Genomic DNA, 22634 nt, shown 5'->3' with positions numbered 1-22634 from the left:
AGTTTTATTTATAAGTTTACTATTGTGACAGCAATTCCCACACCATACTTGTTTAATCCTTCTTGTCTGTGAAATACGTTATAAATATTTACTGTTAAGTGCTAAGTGAAAAGCATGGAATATGATCCTTGTTAGCCACTACCAGCAACTCTTCCATGCTATGGCGTGTGTTTAGATGCCACAAAAACAGAGAAGGCATTCCTACTCTAACTGCATAAATCAAGTAGCTTGTTTCTACTTTTACCAATGGTGCTGGACATCTGGCTTAATGCTGTTAAACTCAGGTTGACTTTGTATTAGTGTAAGAAAGGCACAGAGCCTAACGATGTATTTGTGTACAAATACATGCTGCAGGTTGGATAGAAGATGGTATTTCTTGAATATCCATGTCCTAAATTCTCTGAGTTTGTTTCTGCTGGAGCATTTCTGCCTTAAGGTTCAGGGTCACTGACCTTATTTGAGCCAATGGCTGACTGCCTGCTGAGATGCTGTCACCTGTCCTGATGAGCTGGGGGGTCAGTACTTGCCGAACAATTGACCGCAGTGGCTGCTCAGAGGACGAGAGCGGGCAGGTATTGTAGATGATTTAGCCTGTTGGAGCAGTTAGTTGGTGGTGTTAGGAGGACCTAAGCCATACACACAGCACTTTTTCCAATGAATAAATGTTACTAGGTCTTCAGTGGAGTATCCGACTTCATTTCTACTCTTGAAGGTTTCTCAAAATTATGTTAGCTGTGCAGTGCATTAAAACAAAGCTGCAAAATGGTGTGTGTTACATGAGGTTATGAAAACTGCTTGCTCAGATTATTAATACAACTGAGCAGATTCCCAGAGGCCAGAGAGAATATGTTGAAGAGATCATTGTTACCAGTGTTTGGCAAGGTAGCAAACGAATGCTGTAAATACAACATAACTGTGGTGATAAAAATATCTGAACCAAAATACTGTGCTGTATATCAATGTAGAACATAACTAACTACAGGAAGGCACTGTGCTCTGTGGAAAGATAATTTATTTATGAAGAAGGCAGTGATATGCATAATGTGGAGAGGCAGGGATGAGGGGGACTTGATTTTTAAGCTATCAGTGAGCTCTAATAAAATGCAAATTACTGTTTCTTGTCCCTGCTGACAGGTAGTGCGTGTTGCACTGCATTTTAACCTTTGTTTTTTGATGTTCCTTAAAGCTCTTCTCGAGCTTTGCGGAAAGAAGGAGGGCTTCATGTCAAAGGTCGTTTTTGCTGAAGTTGGTGCTGAAGAGAGACCAGTTGCGTAATAGTCTTAGCTGCATTTATGCTGTTATGTAACATCGAAAGCATTAGGAACATAAATGCAGTCTCTGTGTCTTCCTTGCTAGTGGGGAGGTAGTTGGGTTTATGGGATTTACAGAGAAAACACAGTATTACTTGAAATGCCAAAATCAGTGTCATTTCAGCTAATTCTCTGAAGGTGTGTTCTGACCAGTGTAATGTTCAGAAATACATAGGGAACTCTAATGGTTCACAATTAAAGCTGAGTCCGTTTGCTGCATGAGGTATTTGGGACCATTCTCTTAACAGTTTTACACGGTGTGAAGAACCTGCAGCAAAAGGGTAAGACATGGTGATCGTTTTTCATGAAGCTAAATATACCCATGAATAAAATTAACTCCAAGGTATCTTCTTCAAAAAATTAGTTCAGAAGGATATCGGCAAAGTATTTTACTGTGTACAATCAACCTGTACATAAGTTCTGCCACCAAGGACATTTTAGACCTGGAAGTCAAGTCTTGGACTTTGTCAACAGCAAAATTCCACTTGTGCTGAATGGTTTAGGAAACTTCTCTGTTAGGAAAATGCTAAAGATTTTTATGCAATAACGTCAGCATTTTAAGAAATGCCTGTATATCTATTTGTCTATATATAAGCCCACAGGCATTAGAATATTTGATTTTTTTTTCCATAGGTAACACTTATCAAAAAGATACATGATTATAATTTGACTGAAGTATCATTAATGTCTATTTTAGGGTTTCATCCCACTCTAGTTTATATGAGAGTTTGTCCACAGGCAACAAGAGACTGACAGAGCTATTAAACTAGTTAATCTAGAGAGTAAGACCTCAGTGAAATAATAAGCATTGCAGTCTTGCTGTGCCCACAGACAGCAGAGCTGAGGAGAAAGGAGACCCAGTGAAAACAATCTTTTTCGGTCTTCTTTGTATTCTGCCAGAAGAACTAAACCAGACATAACTAATGTTCCTGCCTTTCTATAATTATAATTTGTGTTCCTTCTGTCACTGTTGCAATGTTTTAGCCCTTGTTGTCATTCAGCATTGTTCACGTGATTGATTCAGCTTAACTAACTCTGGGTTTCTAAAGACTTGGTACCCTGGTCTAAGTTGCTCCCTGTAGACTGTCTTTCTAGTCAGTGAAGAGAGACAAGCACCTTCATAGAAGGAGCCATTTCACTTGGCAGTTTTAGAACTTGTTAGGTCAGTAATCTGTAAGATATTTTGTGTGTTAGGAACATAAAATCAAGGTATTTGTATTGAGAAAAATTAATTATTGATAGACTGTTGTCTGAAAAGAATAGAGCTTTACTTGGCATCTGCCTTCTAACCTGTGGTTTGTAAAACACAGTCCTCAACGGGGGACTTTCAGCAATAGGTATTGCTAAGGCTAAGAGGACCCAGCGTGAAATGTGGTGTGCCATACTGCAAATGTTAATCTTCTCTTATTTCCCCGCCTGCTTCCACAAAGTTATATTGCTTTCATATACCTAAAAGTAAGAAGAAAATATTCTGTTTCGGGAATTAGGCAGTAGGACTTTTTTTTATTAATCACCAGTGTATTTTGGTACATACTTACAATCTTAGAAAATTCGTTGAAAGGAGAGTTAGAAGCAGTGAAATTGTATTTCTGAATTTTTCATGATCATTTCTTCAGTTTTTGTCTGCCAATGCACACCACGGGATACAAGACTGATTATAATGTGCTCTCCTTTTGTTACTGGGTCAGTACTTCTAATTCTGAGCTTGTCTGCATCACTGGGAGTATCAGATAATTTACTCAGAAGGAGGCCTCTGACATGCTCAGAGTTACTTTACTCAGCAAAAAAGCGTTTGTGTAGAAAAGCTTATTGATTACTCTGAGGATGCAACTTAACTGTACTGAAGAGTCAGTTTGGGTCAGAGCGTATATTCAGGATCAGGAAATTAAGATGATTCTGTGTTGGAATGCGTATGCTATATGTGAAACAGATGACTTCTAAAAGGATTCAGTGCTATTTAGAATAAGCATTCACTGCCTAGATTTTTTCGTCTTTCTTTCTCTGTCTTTCCCCAAACCTTCTTCCTTTAAAGAATTTTTTAAAAACTAAAATTGTAGCATATGGAAACAGATTTGATCAATTTTGTCTAATTTGAAACAGCAACAAGTCATTTTGAAGTGTACTGGTTAAATATACCTAATGTGTATATGCATGGGTGAGTAGACTTGTGTATGTCCTGATTCTTGTCTGTGCTTTAGACAGCAGATTGTGCTACCGAGTCAGTGTCTGCTGCTAGAATGCTTATCTGATGTAAATTTACAGAAATTGTATTCAACAAATCACTGTATTCTACTTTTTAAACATCTTGCCCTGACCCACTCAGGGCATGCTATCTGCAAAGGGGAGAGGCACAGTGAAGGATTGCTCTGGAGAGCATTTTGCTCGTATTGGGATTAAACTGCATTTAAGAAGCTGTGCAGAAGTGAGCATCTTTGTAAATTGTTTTGTGCTAAAGTTGTTATGTTTCTTAACCTTTCAGTGGATAGGACTTAAGATGTGAAAATAAGGGAAAAGTGAACTAATTGCAAGGAATTTTAGTCTCTCTTTTTTAATACTTACCACTGTTTCTGTTCTTTGTTTTGTTTCCAGTTACAAGAAAACCCATGAGACCCTGAGCCATGCAGGACAAAAAGCAACAGCAGCAATCAGCAATGTAGGAACTGCTATCAGCAAGAAGTTCGGAGATATGAGGTATAGGGTTCTGCTGCTTCTGTGGTCTTATTTTGAGGTCAGAAAGTATAAGTCATCTGTCCGCTCTTCTTTTCCTTCTACATTAGTGTTTTAGAGGTTCAAGTAGTTTGTACTCAGAATATATTATAACGTTGATGGTGTCAACCAAAAATAAGGGATAATGATGAATGAAGATATAATTCTTATTTGAGTGAGCCCAGGTTTAAAAAAAGAGTGCAATTTTAAATCCTTTTGGAATAATTTTGCAAGGTCAAGGAAGTGTACAAGTAAAATGGAACAAAAAATTTAAAAAATACTTCAGGCTGGTTTTCATCAGCTTTTTCAAGATGTACAAAGGCAAAGTTTTGTTCTGCAGTTACATGTATAAAAAAAGATATGATGAAAGTAACAGGAGTTGAGGTCAGGAGAAGAACTGTCATTTAAATGGAACATAAATGTCAAGCTTTATATGTTGCTGTATCTTTAAAAATATTGATCTTAAAGTTCCTCAGAATGACAGCATAAATGAAGACAGCACTTTGGTTTTTGACTTGGTAGCAGGATTACAGAACTTCTCAGGTGTATGAGGGAGCTGACTGTTTTTGTGATGAAATAAATGGACACAGATAACTGAGCTGCAGAATTAAGGTCTCTAATAAATGAGAGACTGGTATGTACTCACTTCTTTGGTCATTTTGTAATGTATGAGGTAACCTTAAGGACTGTGTGAATCCATTTCACAGTATTTCAATTTTTTTTTTTTTTTACTGCAAACGGCTAAAGCATAGTTCTTGGCAGCTAAAACTTATTTTTTCCACTTTTTATACTGAATCTTAAGAAATTTTGAGTCCTTCCTTCGTACCTACCTTTTACATACATCTTAATAAACCCTCTACAGAAGTACTACTGTTTTTCTAGGTGAAACTGAAAATGGAAGATCTTCATCACTGTATGATTTGCTTTACAGTGTCTTTTTCCACATAGCAGTTTAAAATGGAAATCCAGTGAGTGACTTGCAACCAGAGTGCAAACATGAACTAAGAATTGTTTGACTCGATACAGTTAAACATCCATAGATAGTATATGTCTAGAAAAGGATATAAGAATAAGGAGGCATGCAATTACATTTTCCTAGTACACTTTTTAGCACTGAGCAATCTGAGAGCTGAAAACTTTCTAAAACAGAGGTTTGAGCTTTCATTTAAATGTCTTTGAAGGGTTTTTCCTCATGATTTTTCTGTTTCTTTAAATTCATTTTAACTCGTATGAGCTTTTGACATTCATAATACCTCATGCCTTCCCAGATGAAGAGATAATTATGTTGTAAAGAAGTGTGTGGTTTATTTGTTCGTTCATTCATTCCCTATTCTGAGTCTCCCTGGTCTTTCCTTTGATGCCTTCTGGCTCTTCTATTACAAGAAACAGTGAGTGTAGTCCTTCTGCTGTCCTTCCTGTCACTCATTATTTCCTGTGGTTTTATTGTATTTCACTTCAGTTCCCTCTTTTCCAGGCTGAGGCTCCAGTTGCATGAGTTGCTTTCACAAGCCTTTTTCCTACCCATGTTTATTCTTACTGCTTTCCCTGCATTTATAGTTGTATTCTGTATTTCTGAGAAATGCATGAGATGCTTGTGCTGCATGTGTCACCAGCATATCCTCTGTTTCATTTTTTGTTCTTTTCTAACACTTCTCCTGTAACAAAGACAAGCCCACTGCTCAGTGAACAAGTCCTGTTGCTGCTTCCATGCTTTAGATCCTACAGCAGTGACCAGAGTTGGCGTGCAAATACCTTGAACGCTGCCTCTTCATCATAGAGGGAAGGATGATTAACATTTCAGTACTTCTCAGGTCTTGCTGCTTGTGCTTTGCATAGGGTATGAGATGAACTGCAAAGGCAGAAACGTCTTCACTGTAATACAGCATGTTTTTCCTTTAATGTTTCCCTTAATTAATCACTGCTACCAAATTCCTTTGTCCTACCTATCAGTACCAACCCCCCACCCCCATGGTGATCTTGCTTCTGACTGGTGTTTGGAAAGCAAATGGGTGGTATTTATCCCATTAGCCCTTTAGCCACAAAGCAAAGGCTGAGTCCAAAAGCATTTTGATTAAGTGAGAGGCTTATTTCTAGTACTTTTCTTTGAGCAAAAATATTGCCTTGAACCTGCTTCGGAATTTTTCGGGAAAATGGGATCTACCAGCACTGCCATTTTTTGTGGATGCTTATTGTTTTCAATTAAGTTCTCAGCTAGGAGAGTTTTCATACTTGATGATGAAGCAGCAAGCAGTGCAGCCAGTATCCCATAGCTACATAAAGCATGGCATGACTTGGGCCTTCTGTATCTGCTGACCATCCTGACCTGGAGTAGTGGTCAGTATGCTTCCCTCAGCAACAAACCTGGCCTAAGGTCTTGGCTCAACTTGAGCAGATGCTGTCGTGTGTTGGAGTCACACTGTAAACCTTATCACCTGGTTTTAAAAATCTTCCCCTCTGCTACTCCAATTCCAGCCGTGTTTGGGGGAGTACACTGTAAAGAGGCATGCGGTTTTTTGTTTCATTGTTTGCTTACTTTTTTGCTAATCCAAATCATATTATGTCCGTGGTGGGTGTAGTATATGGATTATCACCACCCACTCTGACTTAATACTCTTGGTTAGGCATTAAGGCTGATGGTCACCAATGGCATCCAGATGCAAATCCGTGTTCTGCTTACATTCAGAGCAGACACTTGAAACTGATTTCTAAAATCCTGACGATCATCATAATTCCTGGTATTTTCAGCAGTCTGGTGTGTTTGGCCTTTACCCCCTGCCTATGGTCACAGTAATTTTGAAACAGCTTATAGTCAGCCTGAGTCTAAATATTGAAGCCTGCCTTCTTTGTGAAACAAAATTCTGTTTTCCAGGTTGCCTGCTATGTCAACTGTACAGAGCAGCGCACAAAGCACATATTTCTGTTCTGAAAATACAGGGTATTAATTTTCACCTTGTATTATCTCTACGAATATTACTAATATATCATAGATCAGCAACAGGCCAGATAGACTACCCTGAATGTGCTATTTTGCTGTGTTAGAATTCAAGAACGTGGAATCTACAAGAAAGAAAAATGCTAAAACAGAGAAGCCACCCTTTTGGGACAAAGTGCTTTTCATGCAGCTGCTGCGCTTCTCTTTCATCCCCACCCCAGCTTCCCAGTGTTGCAACTTTCTAATTCAGTTTGTGCATGAATAATCACTAACATTTTACATTTCTAAATTTTTGAGTAATTATTAGGGTTTGTAAGGTCTCTTTGCAGTTGTAATGCATTCTATTTAATATTATCATGTTACTAGAAATACCAGAAATGCCTATAAAAATAGTATACAAATACTTCTGCTTTAGGACAGAAAAGAGGCACTAGTAATACAGTAAAAATAATACATTCTTCCTGAATAGCTCTTGTCATTGATGATATGCCATCAGGATTTTTTGTAGCCTCTCCATCCCCAGCTCATATTGTCTCCTTTAACATTTTCTGACGTGGAGAAGGAAGGCAAAGAGGAAGAGGAGAATCCCAGGTCCCTCATAGGGCGGTAGCGTGGGCTCAGATCTCTCAGCAGTAGAGGTTACAGTAACATTTCAGCATGGATCTTGCCACGTAGAGCACAGACGTGATACAGAGTTGAGGGTCTTTATCCCTTGTGCCTTTGCGTATTGGTAAAGTCTGGATCTTTTCATACAGTACTGCTGGACTGCTCTGCAGCTGTCTGTGTGGATCTAAGACTTTCAGCCCTACTGATGGCTTTTTTGGAAATAAGTTGTGAAACCAAGTGGAAGACTTCCTGCTTTTCTGGTTCGCTTAAAAAAAAAACAACCAACCAACCAACCAAACTACATACACTACACTGCTACATGCACACTAACAAAGGCATGCACGCAAATCAGGATGTCAGCAGTTATACTGCTTATACATCCTTCGTTCAACTGTCTCGTACATTTTCTTTAACTACATGATCACACAGACCCCTTTCAAATTCAGTGCCTGGGATGAACCAGCTCTGATAGATGATTGAAGGTAATATACTGGCTCGTTCCTGCCAGGAGTTGGAAGACTCATGTGGAGAGAGACAGAAGACTGCAGGGAGGGATAGCTTGGGGACATGAATGTGACAGTTGAATGTACCCTTCAGAGATGATGGGAATAGGCACAGAAGGCATATGAGGTCCCAGGGGGGGTGGAGGAAGGCAAAGTTCATCCCTCTGGAAAGGGTCAAGGAGAGTTCTGGGAAATACAAAGCAGATAGTGGGGGAATGCATTAACCTTCTGTTTTCTAAGTGTCTAGAAGATAACGTGATGGCAAAAACATAAAAGCATTTGTCAAGAACGATTATCTTGAACTGACAGCACCTGTCATGGAGGACAGAGGGGAGGCAGGAGATGTGATAGAGCTTGATTTTGATAAGCTGTCCATGCTGTTCACAGAACTGGAGAAATACAGCTTAGGTGTTACTGCTTTAGCAAGAAGAGGGCATAGGGAGTTGAAAATGATATTCAAATAATAGATCTCAGCAGCTCACCGTAATGCAGGATTTTGCAGGCATCTGTCCTGAGTCTGTTATTCTTCAGCATTTTCACTACTGGTTTAGATGATGGTATCATGGTACACCCTGGATGACTGCAGTGGGAGGGAATACAAACACTTTAGACACCAGGATTAGAATTCAAAATTATTTTAAATGTTAAAATAAAATTCAGTGTAGGGAAGTGTAAGGTGCTTTATTGACAGATGGAAAAAAATCAAAAGCAGAGATGGGAAGTACCAACCAGCCAGCTTTGCAGGCAAGGGCCTTGCAAGTGCTAGGCTAGTGGCTCACAACAGCAGCTGAACAGGGGCATAGATTATTTCTGAAGGCTGTGAAATCTCTCTCATTGAAAGTTTTTAGAAGCAGGTTAGGCCAATATCTGTTGGCGATGGCTTAAGTATAATTCATCTGCTTTAGTGCTGTGGGAGTTGATTTTTGCTGTGCTTTTATTGTTGTGCCTTTTTGAGTTTTTTGTTGCGGTGGTGAAGTTTTTGCACAGCCTTTGACTGTGCATTTCCAGGATTTCTCTGCTCTAGGGATGTTCTGGGCACTTAAAACTGTTGCTGAACTCATTGGGAGCTGAATTCCTTGAAAATACTGTATCTGTCATACCCAAAAATATCATTCTTAAACCTCTGGGTCTCTGATATATCCCCTATCAAAGAAATAGTAATTCTGTCTTGCTTCAGAAGGTAATTTCATAAGCATTTCTTTTGCTGATGGGTGAAGCAGTTGTTTTCTCTCATTTCTACTGACACTCTCCCTTCATTTGTGCTGGTTTTTAGAGCTCTGCAGTAACAGTTTTCTTGATCATATGGCTGCACAAGTATCTGTATTAGCATGGAGAAGGGGGTGGCTGTTAAGTAGGAGTCAGCAGGTAGTAAAAGGAGACTATGTATGGCAACAGTATTACTTAAGCTGGCCTAAGCAGAAGTATGTTGTGAAGATAAATTCATGAATGTTTGAGAAGCACTAATATACATGATGATGAGCCCTGTAAATAACCCTGAAAAAATCAATGCTTTTTTTCAGAGCAAGGTATGAATATTGTGCAGGAAATCATGCATCACACCACACATTGAAAAAGGATGTGAAAAATAAGTATGGAAGAGTACACCATCTATCTGGCTCACCGCATGAGGCAGGTGTTTCCTTGAAGTGGTCTGTAATTAAAGACTACATCAATACACACAGATGAAGGAGAGGCTGCCTCATCATTTCTTGACTTTGGAACCTTAATGACATCCTTTGAATATTGTATATCAGTGCACCTCTCCCAGTTCTGCTGCCTTAATTAAGTTTCTTGTGAGCTGGAAAACAGTGTCAAAGTGTTTCAAATATTGTTTTCAACAAGGAAGAAGTATTTTTGAAAATGTCATTTTAGGAATTAAAAGCCCCTTGTTTTTTCCATACTCTTCTCAACTGAGAGATGATTAAGAAATCCAGAGGGGGGAACAGAGACATTTGCTGCTGATGTACATGTACAATTCCAGTTCACCTATACTTTAATGAGATTAAGGTAGGATTTTGGGAGGGAAACCAGTTAGCATTGTTTAAATCCGATCTAATAAAGAGAACACAAAGTTTAGCAGATAAAACTTCCATTCTTTGTTGCACACAGAATAGGTGACTGTGTAGTGAAGGAGTGTGTGAAAATTTTTTCTTTGAAGGAATCTGAACTGATCCACATTCTAGTGTGAATTCCATTATCAAGGTTTGAATGCAAATGATTTTTTTTCTCCTTGGATAGTTTGATATTCTACAGAAATGTATGTATATTTTTGTTACATTTTCATAATGCTTTTAACTCTTGCTTTTCTTTCCTTGTGCATCCACCACAGATCGCATTCAATTGGGTAAGACACATTACTCTCCTTGAATACTGCCTCTGTTTTTGACAGAATTTGTTTTATGGAATATAATGCGGTAACCTCATTCCTTTCAACATCCTTATGTAGGATATAAAAACATTTGCTACTTAAACTGTAATGCCTCAGCATGGTGAGTGTAATGAGGAAAGGACTAGTCTAAGTGTTTGCCGTGCTGTTGAGTAGGTTAGTCTCGAATTCAAATAATGAACACATTCAAAAGATGTTGCTCTTGGGAAAACCTATTTATATGTAATCCCATTCTCTCAACCATCTTCCTCTGTCAGAGGTTGGACTGTAAACAAACGCACACTAAAAATTGTGTTCAGCCATCAGAATTTTATAAAGATTGTATAGAGTATTTAATTACCTCCTTTTAAATAAGGCAAAAGTATATTAGTCATGAAGTGTACTCAGTGACTCTTTAAAAGTCTTGAGTCCTGGGGAAATTTCCGGTAGTAGGCCACGTTCTTAACATGATTAAGAGGGTTCTTTAGAGCTTGAATTTATTGATGCTATAAAGCACTCCAGTATATGATGAATTATAAAACAATTTTACGTGTGCTCAAAGATTCTGTAAGCAGTCTGGCTTTATGTCATTTCACCCGCAGAGGGGCTGAACAGCCCTGAGTCCCCTGCAGTCCCTCTGGTCTTGGAGCATCACCAGTGCACAGGAAAGCTCAAGAACCTTTTCTCTGTTATATGAAGTGATCCTGATATGGACTCTTACTTCACTGAGAAAGCTTCAGAATGGGGCATAGGTTGACCTTCCTATCTTATTTTGACATTAAACAAAAATGTAGTATTTAGTAACCTTTGTCATGAAGGATCTCTGTTCTCTGCCTCTGCACTGATCACTATTACAGATGTGTGTCTTTAAAAAATCTTAACGTTTTAGGCTTCTAGTAAAAGAAGATGTCACTGTTGCTGTAATCCTTACCTCTTTAGAGGAATTACAAGAGGAACTCTGTAAAACATGCATTCAGTATTCAAACTGTGTATCACATGCCATCTCTCAGCTGTGCAAATTTAATTTGCCACAGTGTAATCTTCTTTCCTAAACCTTTGTATTTGGAATGTTTTGCTATTAGAAGAGGAGCAGCCTATGCTGAAATACTTCCAATCTCTTGTTTTTGCCTGTTTGTCATGTGTTACAAGACTAAAATGGCAAACATGCTTGTTTCATTTAACTAGGATTTTTAAAGATCTGCTGTACTTGTGAAATATTTGGGCTGATCTTTCTTAAGTCTTAAAAAGGGTATAAGAAATTGAACATGAAATATTTGCATTGTCTGCTGTCAGTTTGTGTATGTCTGAGCTTAGCAGAAGCCTTAAAATATATACAACAGCAAATAATTAGTATAAAATCTCTCTGTCCCACCTGCATGCCAAATAGCTCTTTCCTTCCTACCCTCCCCCCTACCCCTTTTCTGAATCTTTAATCTGGAGAAAAAAACAAACAAACAAACAAAAAAACCAAAACAATTTACGTGCATATGCACACAGTGCTGCTCTGAATTTATATAGTTTAGAACAAATACATGTGCTGTTTATATGAGAGCTTTCATATCTAATGCTATAATCATGCTTGGCTTGATTTCAGCCAAATGTTAGTGTCCCTTAAAGTAAAGCTCTCACTGTTTTCAGTCAGACCAGGCTACAGCTGTCAGTCAACACTGAAAGTAGCCACACATGTATTTTTGAAACAGTACGTACTCTTGCAGTGCACAATTTACTTATAACGTTCAGCTCTAAATGTACTTATGGACAGTTCTCACACTTCAAATAAAGATTCATACTCAGAACAGGCTCGATGCTTTGCAGCAGCGGGGAATGGGTGACGCTCTGATGGCAGAGTTGGCTTTGGTGGCTCCGGTGGGAGAATGTGGTTGATGTAAGTCGAGCGGCTAGAGTGGGCAGCCATCTGCAGGGTTAAAGGTGTGCAGGGTGACCTGGGGATCTTTGAGTGATGCAGAGGCTCCATCCTCTGCTTGCCAACCTTCCAATACTCTGGCTGCTGGGAAGTCTGAGGAGGGAGGCGTCGCAAAGAGAGCTGGACAAGAGCTGTGAAAAACAGCTTTCTACCCTTGGTAACGTTGAGGTGTGATGGAAGAGGTGAAATGCCCTAGAGAGATGGGGACATCAGCTGCTGCAGCTGAGGGAGCTGCCTCTCTGGTTGAAGAAACCTCTTGTTTAGTAGCCTGTTGTGCAGGAGTCTGTACAGATTGGTGGCTGGCACTGGCTATTTGGATTGTATACGTTGTACATGCAGCAAAGGCAGTTGCCCACTTGCCTGCAGCCTTGAGCCAGCTCTGTTTATGTTGGCAAACCCGAGGCATGCTGCACTCCCCCAACACAGAGCTTATCATCTGTCACTGCGGAACAGGGAGGTAGCTCTCTGTTCCTCTGCCACACGTCTTCGTAGGTAGCAGGGGTCTATGTCATTTAAATGGATATTGCCAGAAGCTGTTTTGCATCATTCTTTTGGGTCCTATTAAATTGCTGATCAGTTGACATGAGAATGAGGTGGTAAGATCTTCAGTGCTGAAAGTGAGCTGGAATTCACAGGTGAGTTTGATAAGCTGTTGCCATCAGGAAAGGAATAGTACCAGCACACTTGAAAATATGTATATATATTTTTAAAATTAAAAAAAAAAAAAAAAAAAAGTTGTAATTATGTTGCAGACTGGGTTTTACAGCTTACTTTCCTTCTCTTTTGCTTTCATCCCACAGTTATTCCATTCGCCATTCTATAAGCATGCCTGCAATGAGGTAATATGCTACCCGTATTCTGTTTGTCATGGTGATGTTCAGCAGCGTTGTAATGAGGGGGGATTTGCATACTTTGATCCTGATCCTGCAGTTTTTAGTTGGATGAATAGTCCCGCTTCAGTCAATTAAGGTTATTCGTGTAGGTGAGGGCTGCAGGACAGGCCATCTGTGTTTTTTTCCTTTTAATTGTATTAACTGTTTAATCTCTTGTACAAGCCTTTGAGTAAATGAAGCAGATCTGAGATGTATTTGGGTAGCTGATTGACATCAGGTTTGTATTACTGAATCTGAAATTCAGTTGTTTTGTTCCCTCTAGAATATCATCCAAAGCCCATTAACGTCAGAGATGCTTTCCACTCCAGCAGGCTTTGGATCATGCTCCTATGGAGGGATTTTATATGAGTGCTTTCATATTTTAATGGCTGTAATCATGCTTTACTTGACTGCAGCCAAATATTGATGTCTGTTCAAGTAAAGCTCTGATTGTTTTCAATAAAATTAGGATCCAGCTTTCTTTTTAACCCCTTGGCCTCTAACTATATGAATATCCCCACTCCCTGCCAAGCGTGTGGGGAAAACAAATCTCCTAACTATACGAGGGATGATAATTCATTCAACTTCAGCAGGTGGGTAGTTTAAGGCCAGTGTTCGCCGGTGTGATCTATGAGTTAAATGCAAATCATAAAACTCAATTTCTCTCTCCTGTTGACTCTTGCCCTGTTTAACAGAAACCAAAATGAAATCTGCATTATTTTTCCAACTGGCTTCCTTTTGCCCTTTCCTTAAATTAGGGCCAGTTTAACTTAGCCTGATGAGGGATATGATGTAAATGTATTTGCACAAATAGAGGCCATCATCATGCTCCTGGTAAGTTCCCAGAATGTGCAAAGGTGATGAATAGGAACACTAAAATTGTAGCAGCTGTTGGCTTCATCACTTCGCAGAATGAAGCGCAGGCTCCTGCATGTGTTTGCCCTTCCCTGTGGCTGGCACAGACGCAGGTGAGCCTGCCAGGGTAAAGTGGTTCTGCCTCATTGTTCCACTGGGAAGGTACCTTCTGTTATGGTTAAAGATCACTGTTACGTTTTATTTCGTGTAGGAACAAATAGATATAGTGAGTATCACTGTTATGTTTTATTTCGTGTAGGAACAAATAGATATAGTGGGTTTTGTCCATCCTGGTGGCCAGGTTGTTAGCAATTACCACTGCCCTTTCAGTGGTAGTAGTTTCTATAATCTCTTTCTGAATAAACCACAATAGACAGGTGAAAAAAAAAAAAAAAAAAGCTGAAGAACTAAATACTCAATTAAGTAACTGCTTCATTATACTGCACTGGGCTTAGAGAGATCCTGTCACCACTTTGTTTCTTGTGGTAAAGAAAGTACAAGAGGAACCCTGCTGGACAACGGTCTCTGGCTGCAGAGTCTTCACTAATAACGAAGCACAAAGTATGCTGTAACTGAGCTCTCAGCTGTCAAGCAAGGAGCAGAGAGCAGGAAGAAAGTCCTCTTCACCCTCTGTAGATTTGTCCCAAGTCCTTTGTGCTGGTTGAACTGCTGGAGGAGGAGACAAGCTTTTATACTCACGCCAGCTTGCTTGTTTCTAGCATGTCATCTTTCTACATGGGACAGAGACTGTCAGCAGTGGGGAAGCTGCTGTGAAGAGGGGAGAAGAGACATTCATCTTATGCAACTCAACTGAGGGGCAACTTGAGTACAGATCTCTATGGGTTACCATACTCTCACTTCAAAACACTGAGTTTAAAACAGACAATATTATATTCATAATATTATGTGGCAGATATTGGTTGTGGTCAGTATGTTCTGTTTGCAGGAAGAGATTTAAAAAATTTAATGCATTTAAAATGAGAGAGAAGCTATGTTTAAAGTTTTGGCAGAAGGAAAGAAGGAAAGAGAGAGAAAGAAAAAACAAGGTTATCAGGCAAGCCAGCAAACCAACTATGTGATTTGCTTTAAGAAGGAAAATCACAGCTGTTGCCTTTTTTAAAATTATTTTAAGATATGTTCAACTCACAGTTTTCCCAAAACCATTGTTGTTTTCTGTTCCACAGGGAGTGAAAGGCAGGGAAGAGCTCGTCTTTGTCATAGGGGCACCCCTGGAACAGAGTCTCCCTAAAGTCTTTGTCTTTGAAAGCAGCAAGATACACAAAATCATCAAACGGGGTGGGTCAGGATTCCTCAAAGGCATTTGGGACCCAATTCCTATGTAATTCTAATCTCCTTCAACCTAGCTTCAGGACATTAAACTGTCATCTTTTTAATTATGTATATTATAAACTTGCTCATCAGCTGAAAAAAAAATGTTGATTTTATTACAGCAACAGCACAAATGGATAAAGCCATAGAAATGCAGCACTACAGTCAGCATTCCCCGATTGTTCTTCTGAGAACGTGATAAATTTACCAGAGGGACAGGCAGGCCAGTTACTGATTTCAATTACTAGGCAGGTTCTGCTTTTGCAAATTTGTACTCATCTGCTTACTGTAATTGGGTTTGAGTGGCAGAGCACAAGAGGCTGGTCATTCCCTGCCAGTCTGTAGCCCTGTGCTGCCAGCCAGCCATCATCAGCCTTGCTGCCTGGTAAGAACTGATCAAATTGTGGAGTTACCCCATTATGATTGCAACTGACTCTTCTTTCCTTCAACTTTCTTTTCCTCCTAGGAATTCTCCAACTTTCAAGTCGTTTGAGGAGAAGGTTGAGACCACTGTTACAAGCCTTAAGGTAAAAGTTGGACTCCGAGTTACACGGCTGCGCTTGTTAAAGCAACAGCTTAGTTGTCGCTATCATTGGTACAGGAGACAGCTTGAATTCGCTGTCCCATCAAGAATTTCATGGAACTGCAAGAGCACTAATGGAAAATGAAGGCAATGTGCAGAGAAATAGTCTCTCTCTGCTTTGTTACTAAGAAATTACTTGTTGTCTGCCAAAGTAAACAAATGGTCTCAGAAATGCCCAAAATATGGTCATACTAAAATGGAAAGCAGAAGCATCTCATGAGGTGTGACCACGGCTGATTATGCTGTGCAAGGCAGAGCCATGGGGAGATGCAAGGTCAGATTATGAAAGCAGTGTGGCCTCGTGAGCCTTGTGCAGTGCCCTGCCAGATGGAGACGTGTGCCTGCAGAGTGAGCTGCCATCCCCGAGCTACTCCCCCTTCAGTGCTAGAGATGTACTCGCCAAGTGGCTCCATACTCAGCTGGTGTAGATGAGTAAAATGAGTAAGATCCCTTACTCGTTCTTTAATGCAGGTGTGTTTCCTCTCAAATTCCAATGTTTTGTCTGAATTCAAAATTTCAAAACTATATTGACATATTTGCTGTGGGACAGGAAGATCTGATGACAAAGCTACCAGTTACCACTAACAGCACTTGTTAAGGCTCTTATTCAGCAGGACAGAGCATGGCAAATTTGCAGTGAGCTGATCTCTGCTGCATGGCGAGGCACATTCAAGGTGGGGAACAGGAGGGTTTGACTCCTAATGGTTCTTCTTCATCAGATAAAGTCAGGTGTGCTCATGAAATGGCATTTTACTTTGCTGTGATAGGAAGATTCCAGTGCATTCCAAGCACAGTCTGTTAGTGGGCAAGGGACAAATTGATCACCCCTCATTTTAGGGGGAACTGAAAATAGTAGGTTAATGCCAAAGGGTATTATAGCTTGTAAAGCATTAAAAAAGCAAGAAAATGGCCTTCCACTTGGGACAGAAGGACGTTCCTTGTTACAGAAAATGCAAATTACAGCTAGAACTGAAGCAGCAGGTGCACAGGGCTTTTCCACGCCACTGTGAAATCATATAGTGGGTAAAATTTTCCAGTCAGTGTCTGAGGAAAGCAGGCAGCAGAGAGCTTGATTTATGTTTCTAAAGACCCATGTCCATCAAAGAATGGAGATTTGCTCTACCATTTTCACGTTTTGAATGTTCACATTTATTTAGTGATGGGCTGTTCTGACAACTTTAAGTTTTGCTAGTGTAAGGTAATGTCACCTCCATTGCACCATGCCAGAGAAGGAAACATCATCTCAGTTTCACAGGTGAGAGGCAGCATCCCAAGGAAGACGAGGAGCCACAACAGAACACAGGCTTGCAGAGCCCCAGCTCAGTGCCTGTCTACACCTTCCTATTCATTCTTTTCACCGTAGGTGCAAATGCTTTTTATGCTACACTCAAGGAGGAACCATTCATACAGTCGTGTGCATCAGCCTGGAAGGTCTGAATTCCTGTTTGTCACTGTCAAGTGTATCGCTTGCTTATCTCTTTGTTCCTTCTACACATTTAGATAAGGGATGCAGCTCACTGGAACACCCGAGGTCTGAAATGGATTGATTTTTTTTTTTTTTCCTTTGCATTTTTCATCACTCACAAGTTAGAAGAAACTACACTGGAGAAGTGCAGCACTTTTGGGACCCATTTAGTCACTAAACCTTCTCTCAGGGCTTTCAGTAGTACCTCTAGATCCCAAGCTTGGTTCTAGACTACTCTAGACTCCACAAATCCATTCCTCCTACACTTATTGCCAACCTGTGAGAGGGACAGCTTAAAGCCTTTTGCTTTGCTTTGAGGGTTAAAGGACAAATGTGAGTGATGTCCTCTCAGCAGCAGGGGTGGCGTGTCTATTTCCAGTCACCTCAGCGTGTCATTCAGAAAGAGAAGTCAAGTCAAACTGCACAGCTCTGAAGATCATTTCTTCTCAAAGTGATCTGCTTGAAGAGCCTGATCTTACTCTGCTTGATTAAGCGGAGGATTCTTCCAGAGGAGACTGTCCTGCCAGCTTCTAGCCTGTCATGTTCAGGGTGCTCCTAGATCATCTTTTAAAGAATCTTTAGTTAAGCAGGACAAAACGAAAAGTCTTGAGTCTAAAGTCATCTTCCACATCCCATGAAACCTTCATTGTCCATCTTTATTGGCAAACCCACTGACATTTTCTGAAATATTTTCTCTCTGTACTCTCTTTCTTTCATTTCTTTGTGTAAATGAGGAAAGGAAGGTGGAGTCATGGACCTAGGGTGCCACCAACATAAGCTGTGGACAGCTGGGAGTGTCTCAGCACTCTTCTTGCTTTTCCCTGCCCCTGTTGCAAGGCTTGCAACATTTGGAAGGCAGCGGTGGTGGGCGTGGGGGTGGTGAGAAATCATAGGCTGTCTCTCCAATTCTAGGATCCTGTTACGGTCTGAAAAAGTGGAGAACTTCCCAGAGAGGCTTCTGAAAAAAGAACAGCAGTAGCCTTATCACCCACCCCCCTCCCCAGCCACGTTAGCTACAGATCTTCAGTGGTCCTACAACGCTCTGGAGTGAGCCAAAACTGATGTTCTGATTTTACACATTTAGAAGTCAGATTTCAAATTAGATTTTATTTACTCTTGGAGTTTGGGTTTCAGCTTTCTTAAGAGAGTATATTAGTTCAGCTTCCCCTGGAAATCAAGAGGACCTGGATGGCCAACTCTCTTCAGCTTTTCTGAAAATCAGAACACTGATGAATGAAATGTTTGCGTAAACACCGGGGTACTGGCCAGAGGCATTCAGTAAAGTGACTGACTTACTCTTCCACCTGAAATCAAGAATGATGTAAGCAGAAAAACAAGTAGAAAATGAAACTGCATTTATGTTTCTGATTTTAAGGTGTCCAAATTCAGATGCACCTTATCTGAATCATTTGAAAGAGTGCAGGAATACTTCCACAATCGCTCTGTTCAGTTCAAATCAGTTTTCTTTTGAGAACTTTAATTGGCAAATAAAAGTGGCTGCCTTTTCACTGCCAGTTTGGACCTACTAACATTTAACAATATGTGTATTTGTATTGCTGTTTGCAAAATTCAGTGATGGACTGATAACTTTCTGGAAGTCAGCACAGCCCACTAGACTGGATGCAGATACCTCTTGAGATGGGAACTTCCAAAAACTGTGACTCAGACTATCAGAGCAAATATCAAGCCTAGTACTACCTCATTTTATTTTATTCTCAAGCTGGACAAGCTCCTGTGATAGTTGATGGTACAAAGGATTACGTAGGATTAACCCTTTGGAAACCTAGGACACAAAATTGATTTAATTCAGATAATCTTCCTAAGCATACAGTGGCTGACAGGCTGGAAAAAATGCCAGCTTGTCTTTAAGTCTTGCTGTAGTTCTGGGATGGAGTAAAAAGTTCTGCCCCATTTTCAGGCTTAACTCAACTTCAAGTGGGCATATCAGCAAGCCAAGCCATAAAAGAACGTTCTCTTACCAGGAAAACCCAGTCAAAACAGCTGTCTCTGTTACTTAGTCTTGACCATTTCCAATTCTTTAGATAAAGTTCTGTCTGCTTGTTTTATTCTTTGGTTACTATATTCCATCTACTGTCTGAAATCCCAGTAATATTTAGGTGTTTTGAGAGCAGCTGTGCTACCACTGCTGGCGGATGGACCACCTGAAAAGGGAAGTGACCCAGTTGGTTTTAATACCCATCTCTTATTCGGCTTCTGCAGAACCGGAAAAAACAGGGGAGCCTGTGTGAGCTACTCATATGAAGAACTGCACTAAGTTTACTGGTAGGATCTAGGATCCTGCCTGGGATCTACTTAGGGACTGGTTAGGATCCTGCCTGGGATCTACTTGGGGACTGGTGCCTTTAAGCGAATGATAAATGCCACTGGCAGATTTTATGGTTGCAACCTAGGAGTTTAGGAATTGAAGGAGGAAAGGGGTTGCTTTATTTGACTGGTTTTATAGCTTCTGTTCTAAGAAAAACCCAACCCTACGTGTTCTCTGCCTGCTTTGAACAGTTCCCAGCCCCCCACGGCCACGGGGTGCAATGCAAATGGGACTCGCTACACAGGGTGAGCAGGGGAACTTGCTGTTCTCTTTGTTTGCCTTCTTTCAGACCAAGGTTGGTGGGACAAGCCACACAGGGGGCAGCTTTGAAGAAGTTCTCAGCTCTACAGCCCACGCCAGCGCTCAGAGCTCTCTTGCTGGCACCCGACTCCCTGAGAGCGAAGAAGAGCTTCAGTGTTAGACCGCAGGCCCTGCTGAGCCTCCCCTGCCTCTTCAGAGACTTGCCTAGCCAGTGATTTTTAGACCTCCCTCGCTATCCAACTCATGCAACAATGTTTTGCCAGCTGTGGAAAATTGCCTCCCTGGCCTTGTGCTGGAGAAATGTTTCCTCGTTCTATTTGTATTTTAGATGGGCCGTTCTGTCATCAGGAAACCACCCGCAAGTTGTTGACTTAAAATGCTCTACGTTAAGTGACCAAAGTAGTTTTAATTTTCATGTAACTTCCTTCCAACAATCTTCCAGACTCTGTTTCTTACTTCTGTTAGTTTGCTGTTTTCTAGCTGTTGGTTTCCAACTCCCCTCTCAGTGCCACATCAGACAGATGGACCTAGAGCTGTGCAAAGGTTTCTACTGCCAGCAACAGTCCATACACCAGCTGTCTACCAGCCATACCGGGTGCCCTTTGCTCAGGAGTGTCTGTACATGAGTTGTTTCTTAACAGAATTAAATCACTTGTCACAAACAGTTTTTTCTCCTTCACTGGTACAGTCTGGCATTGCCCCCCACCCAGAGTTGAGGAGGACAGGAAGAGACACCCGGTTATTCATACAGAAACTGATCACAGCTGCTGATTTAAGATGGACACTGTAGGTGGAGAAGCTTCAGTTTAAAAATCCGTTCAATAGCTTGCTCCCTGTGGCTTGGTAAGACTGGACAGTGTAAGTTAATTACAAAAGGAAGTGGAACAGAGGGAACCTCTCATATTTATGCCTCCATATCTTCCCTTCAGAAATAAGGGAAGGTTTATTTTTGAGCCTCAGTCAAGATACAGCCTTAAGTGACCGAATACAAAACCAACAACTGGCTTCAGACATGCCATAGGTTAGCAAGCCCACGCCTTCAGTCCGCATTTCAGAGCTGCTAGTGTAAACCCCGGGACCTTGCCATCCACAGGACGAGTAGGAACTTCACTTTCGGTGTCAAATTCTGTCATGCTTCGCTCCAGGACGCAATTCCACCAACCGCATTGCAGCTGCTTAATCACCAAGAGCCAGTCATCTCTCAGCTTCGATTCAGCATGTTTTCTTGCATCCTTTTAGCATTTTTTTTTTTCTAAGAAAAGAGCAGCACACTCGTGACACTATCTTGCTGTCTAGTGAGCACGTGTCAGTCTGGGTGCTGCATGACTCCGTTCACCAGACTGAGAGGAGCACAACTTTATCGGTAAACAGGATGGAAAACAGTCTGGCTACTTTCAAAATGGATGCATTTTCTGAGCATAAGCCAAAGCTTCCAATCTGTGCTAGTGAGTTTGACGTTACAGACTGCTTAAAATCTTGTGAGAAAACTTGGCTTTAAGTGATCTTTTTCCTGTGTGGCTTTTGTTACAGTTTTTACAAGGTTGGAAGTCATTTCGTAATGTTCTACTGGCCATAAGTTAACTTTGGACATTTAGATCGAATGCCTCCTTAGTGTGATTTGTAGCATGGAAGCAAATCTAATTAGATTTTTTTAGTAGTTTTATTGTGACAGTTTGCTAGCTTATTTCACATGGGTTTGTGCATAAATGTGGATTTATTTAAATAAAAAAGATATTAATGGCCAACTTAGCTTGTGTAAATTAAGTTATTATTATTAAAAATAAATTTCTCTTACTCTTTTACACTTTGTCATGTTTTCTTTTTAATTCTGTGTATTTACCAGTATTACTGTGCATCTCTAAGCCTCACTCCATCACTGCAGAGTATCGAGGTAAATCCTAAGAACATAATTTGCCATGCCTACAGTTTTTAAAACCTGTTCGGTCCCTTCTGGACCTGAAATTCCCCATGGAAATCTGTGGCACAAGTTCTGAAATTGTTGAGATTCAAAGCAGAAAAATGATGGAACCGCGTTCAGTAAAAGTGAAACGCATGGCAGAAAACATCTTCTAGATCTGGAACTATTGTTTTTCTTTTGAGCAGGGCCAGCAGCCAAACCGAGGTTAAAACGCGGAGCCCAAACTGCCACTTTCTACAGGACACCAACTTAGACTTCATTTATATATTTATGTACGTATATATATATATATATATATACACACACACATACACACACATAGAAAAATGTTTGTGGGAAAGCAGTAAATTGCTTTTATCTACATCCATTAAGATCATAATTCAAAGAGCTTCTGCAAGTATGACTGTGGAGGTAGGCTGGCCAGGTAAGCTTCTCCTCCACATAAATCCAGACACGTTACTGGCTGTCGTGGTTTGGGCCTGATTGGCAGCCAACCACAATGCAGCAGCTCTCTCTCCCTTCCCCTCCGGCAATGAGAAGGGACAGAGAGCCGGGCTTGGGGTTCAAGATAGGACTGGGATGGGGGAAAATCCCCCTTTTATGATCACGAGCAAAAGGCAGACTCGTTAGGGGAAGAAAAAAAAGAACATACATTTATCACAGACACTAACAACACATA

General features: G+C 40.6%; 1 protein-coding gene across 8 annotated transcripts in view; it reads left to right on the top strand.

The window, feature by feature from the left end:
• The window catches only part of TPD52L1 (TPD52 like 1), a 60267-nt gene extending 38428 nt beyond the window's left edge, over positions 1-21839 (top strand). For 3 of the 8 annotated variants that reach the window (XM_032998063.2, XM_042795798.1, XM_032998064.2), the window contains exons 4-8: positions 3900-4001; positions 10387-10401; positions 13147-13185; positions 15869-15929; positions 20066-21839. In XM_032998063.2, the coding sequence (XP_032853954.2) occupies positions 3900-4001; positions 10387-10401; positions 13147-13185; positions 15869-15929; positions 20066-20197 (349 nt within the window). In that variant the 3' untranslated portion in view covers positions 20198-21839. Of the gene's footprint in view, positions 1-3899; positions 4002-4763; positions 4798-5399; positions 5405-10386; positions 10402-13146; positions 13190-15868; positions 15930-20065 lie in introns of those variants that run through there. The other 5 variants (XR_004407863.2, XM_009964638.3, XM_009964639.3 and 2 more) reach the window with 5 other exon arrangements.
• The last annotated feature ends 795 nt before the right edge of the window (positions 21840-22634 follow it).

This window comes from Tyto alba, unplaced genomic scaffold (assembly GCF_018691265.1).
Source record: "Tyto alba isolate M040663 unplaced genomic scaffold, T.alba_DEE_v4.0 Super-Scaffold_22, whole genome shotgun sequence".
NCBI classification, from domain to species: Eukaryota; Metazoa; Chordata; class Aves; order Strigiformes; family Tytonidae; genus Tyto; species Tyto alba.
The sequence above is the reverse complement of the archived record's forward strand: the minus strand, read 5'-3'. Positions and strand labels throughout refer to the sequence as shown.